This window comes from Spinacia oleracea, chromosome 3 (assembly GCF_020520425.1).
Source record: "Spinacia oleracea cultivar Varoflay chromosome 3, BTI_SOV_V1, whole genome shotgun sequence".
In the NCBI taxonomy this organism is placed as follows: domain Eukaryota; kingdom Viridiplantae; phylum Streptophyta; class Magnoliopsida; order Caryophyllales; family Amaranthaceae; genus Spinacia; species Spinacia oleracea.
In genome coordinates this window covers 136,401,542-136,405,195 of record NC_079489.1, presented here as the reverse complement: position 1 = coordinate 136,405,195, position 3,654 = coordinate 136,401,542, and the positions used below count along the sequence as shown (strand labels likewise).

At 33.4% G+C, this 3,654-nt stretch overlaps 1 protein-coding gene across 1 annotated transcript; it reads left to right on the top strand.

The window, feature by feature from the left end:
* Window positions 1-2,256: 2,256 nt before the first annotated feature.
* On the top strand, window positions 2,257-3,128 carry LOC130469426 (uncharacterized). Its single transcript, XM_056838736.1, has 3 exons — window positions 2,257-2,531; window positions 2,645-2,743; window positions 2,845-3,128. Exons 1-3 carry the CDS (start codon window positions 2,415-2,417, stop codon window positions 2,941-2,943), a joined length of 315 nt encoding a protein of 104 aa, XP_056694714.1. The 5' UTR covers window positions 2,257-2,414; the 3' UTR covers window positions 2,944-3,128.
* Window positions 3,129-3,654: the final 526 nt, after the last annotated feature.

The following is a 3,654-nucleotide window of genomic DNA, read 5'->3' as shown; positions in this document are numbered from 1 at the left end:
TTCCTTAGGTTCTTTGGTTCAAAGTTGGGTTCGAAAACATCATTTTTGCCTAAAAATGACCTAGGACGACCCAAATAGCCTTAAATGTGAAATAATAGATTGTAAAGGGCCTTAGAAAGTTATAACTATGCATATGAGACGTGTAATAAGTTTGAAAACATTCCTTAGGTTCTTTGGTTCAAAGTTGGGTTCGAAAACATCATTTTTGCCTAAAAATGACCTAGGACGACCCAAATAGCCTTAAATGTGAAATAATAGATTGTAAAGGGCCTTAGAAAGTTATAACTATGCATATGAGACGTGTAATAAGTTTGAAAACATTCCTTAGGTTCTTTGGTTCAAAGTTGGGTTCGAAAACATCATTTTTGCCTAAAAATGACCTAGGACGACCCAAATAGCCTTAAATGTGAAATAATAGATTGTAAAGGGCCTTACAAAGTTATAACTATGCATATGAGACGTGTAATAAGTTTGAAAACATTCCTTAGGTTCTTTGGTTCAAAGTTGGGTTCGAAAACATCATTTTTGCCTAAAAATGACCTAGGACGACCCAAATAGCCTTAAATGTGAAATAATAGATTGTAAAGGGCCTTAGAAAGTTATAACTATGCATATGAGACGTGTAATAAGTTTGAAAACATTCCTTAGGTTCTTTGGTTCAAAGTTGGGTTCGAAAACATCATTTTTGCCTAAAAATGACCTAGGACGACCCAAATAGCCTTAAATGTGAAATAATAGATTGTAAAGGGCCTTACAAAGTTATAACTATTCATATGAGACGTGTAATAAGTTTGAAAACATTCCTTAGGTTCTTTGGTTCAAAGTTGGGTTCGAAAACATCATTTTTGCCTAAAAATGACCTAGGACGACCCAAATAGCCTTAAATGTGAAATAATAGATTGTAAAGGGCCTTACAAAGTTATAACTATGCATATGAGACGTGTAATAAGTTTGAAAACATTCCTTAGGTTCTTTGGTTCAAAGTTGGGTTCGAAAACATCATTTTTGCCTAAAAATGACCTAGGACGACCCAAATAGCCTTAAATGTGAAATAATAGATTGTAAAAGGCCTTAGAAAGTTATAACTATGCATATGAGACGTGTAATAAGTTTGAAAACATTCCTTAGGTTCTTTGGTTCAAAGTTGGGTTCGAAAACATCATTTTTGCCTAAAAATGACCTAGGACGACCCAAATAGCCTTAAATGTGAAATAATAGATTGTAAAGGGCCTTACAAAGTTATAACTATGCATATGAGACGTGTAATAAGTTTGAAAACATTCCTTAGGTTCTTTGGTTCAAAGTTGGGTTCGAAAACATCATTTTTGCCTAAAAATGACCTAGGACGACCCAAATAGCTTTAAATGTGAAATAATAGATTGTAAAGGGCCTTACAAAGTTATAACTATGCATATGAGACGTGTAATAAGTTTGAAAACATTCCTTAGGTTCTTTGGTTCAAAGTTGGGTTCGAAAACATCATTTTTGCCTAAAAATGACCTAGGACGACCCAAATAGCCTTAAATGTGAAATAATAGATTGTAAAGGGCCTTACAAAGTTATAACTATGCATATGAGACGTGTAATAAGTTTGAAAACATTCCTTAGGTTCTTTGGTTCAAAGTTGGGTTCGAAAACATCATTTTTGCCTAAAAATGACCTAGGACGACCCAAATAGCCTTAAATGTGAAATAATAGATTGTAAAGGGCCTTAGAAAGTTATAACTATGCATATGAGACGTGTAATAAGTTTGAAAACATTCCTTAGGTTCTTTGGTTCAAAGTTGGGTTCGAAAACATCATTTTTGCCTAAAAATGACCTAGGACGACCCAAATAGCCTTAAATGTGAAATAATAGATTGTAAAGGGCCTTACAAAGTTATAACTATTCATATGAGACGTGTAATAAGTTTGAAAACATTCCTTAGGTTCTTTGGTTCAAAGTTGGGTTCGAAAACATCATTTTTGCCTAAAAATGACCTAGGACGACCCAAATAGCCTTAAATGTGAAATAATAGATTGTAAAGGGCCTTACAAAGTTATAACTATGCATATGAGACGTGTAATAAGTTTGAAAACATTCCTTAGGTTCTTTGGTTCAAAGTTGGGTTCGAAAACATCATTTTTGCCTAAAAATGACCTAGGACGACCCAATTAGCCTTAAATGTGAAATAATAGATTGTAAAGGGCCTTAGAAAGTTATAACTATGCATATGAGACGTGTAATAAGTTTGAAAACATTCCTTAGGTTCTTTGGTTCAAAGTTGGGTTCGAAAACATCATTTTTGCCTAAAAATGACCTAGAACGTACGACCCAATTAGCCTTAAATGTGACTACTACGTATATAATTGCATTTACATGTGTAAACAAAGTATATAATTGCACTTACATGTAAAATATTCTTTGCATTTACATGTGTAAACAAAGTATATATAATTGCATATTTTATCGAATGTGTAGTGCTTTTCGGAGTTACAAGAGACTAGGTGGACAATCTAAGGGAACTAAATTAACATGGATTCCAGCACAGGTATATATATATATATAATTAGTTTATTATTTACCTAAGAAATAAGTTTTTCAAAATTATAACATACAATGTGATAGAAATTTTACTTGTGTTATTTATTTTAATGCATTTAGTGTGCTCAACAACCGGGATCACTAGATTGTGGCTACTACGTCATGCGTTTTATGTACGACATAATAATGAATCATGGTAATAGTCAAGATCTTACTAAGGTATGTTCTCATAAACTACGTACTTTATATAATAAATTGAAGTACACAAAACTATTATATTGATCAATCGTTGATAAATTGAATTATTTACACTTTTTTAGGATTTTTCAAGAACATTGCCTTATTCAGCGGAGGAGATTAATGAGGTGAAAGATTTTTGGGCAGATTACTTCATGAACAATGTCGAATTTTTAGCTTAATTTGTAATATGAACTTGATCTCTAGCTAGCTACGTACCTTTGTTGTAATAATTTTATGTTTGTTGTAACATGTTGGTTGATCGATCTATGACGAATTTAATTGCCTTTTATTGGGAACGTTAATTACGTTGTAAACTTTTGTGACAGGTATTAATTATAAATGTATTCCCGGTATTGGGAATGAACCGTCTAATTTCAAAGACGATCATGTCGGAATTTCCAACTAATATTAAAAAACGAATATTTTTTTTTAAAAAAATAAGTCATTTGCAACGCACGTTAGCTCAATGTGCGAGGCAAATGACTTAATTTTTTGGCGCTAAAATTGTCATTTGCGTCGCACATTAAGCTATTGTGCGTGGCAAATGACTTTTTTTTTTTGCGCCTAAAAGTCATTTGCGTCGCACAATTAGCAAAAGTGCGTTGCAAATAACTTTTCAACATGGTGCCTGAAAAGTCATTTGCAACGCACATTAGCTAAATGTGCGACGCAAATGAACCTTATTTGCGTCGCACATTTAGCTAATGTGCGTTGCAAATGACTTTTCAGGCACCATGTTGAAAAGTTATTTGCAACGCACTTTTGCTAATTGTGCGACGCAAATAAGGTTATTTGCGTCGCACAAATGTGCGACGCAAATGACTTTTTGTCATTTGCGTCGAGAGCTTTTGCCACGCACGATGTGCGACGCAAATATGCTTAAAAGTGCG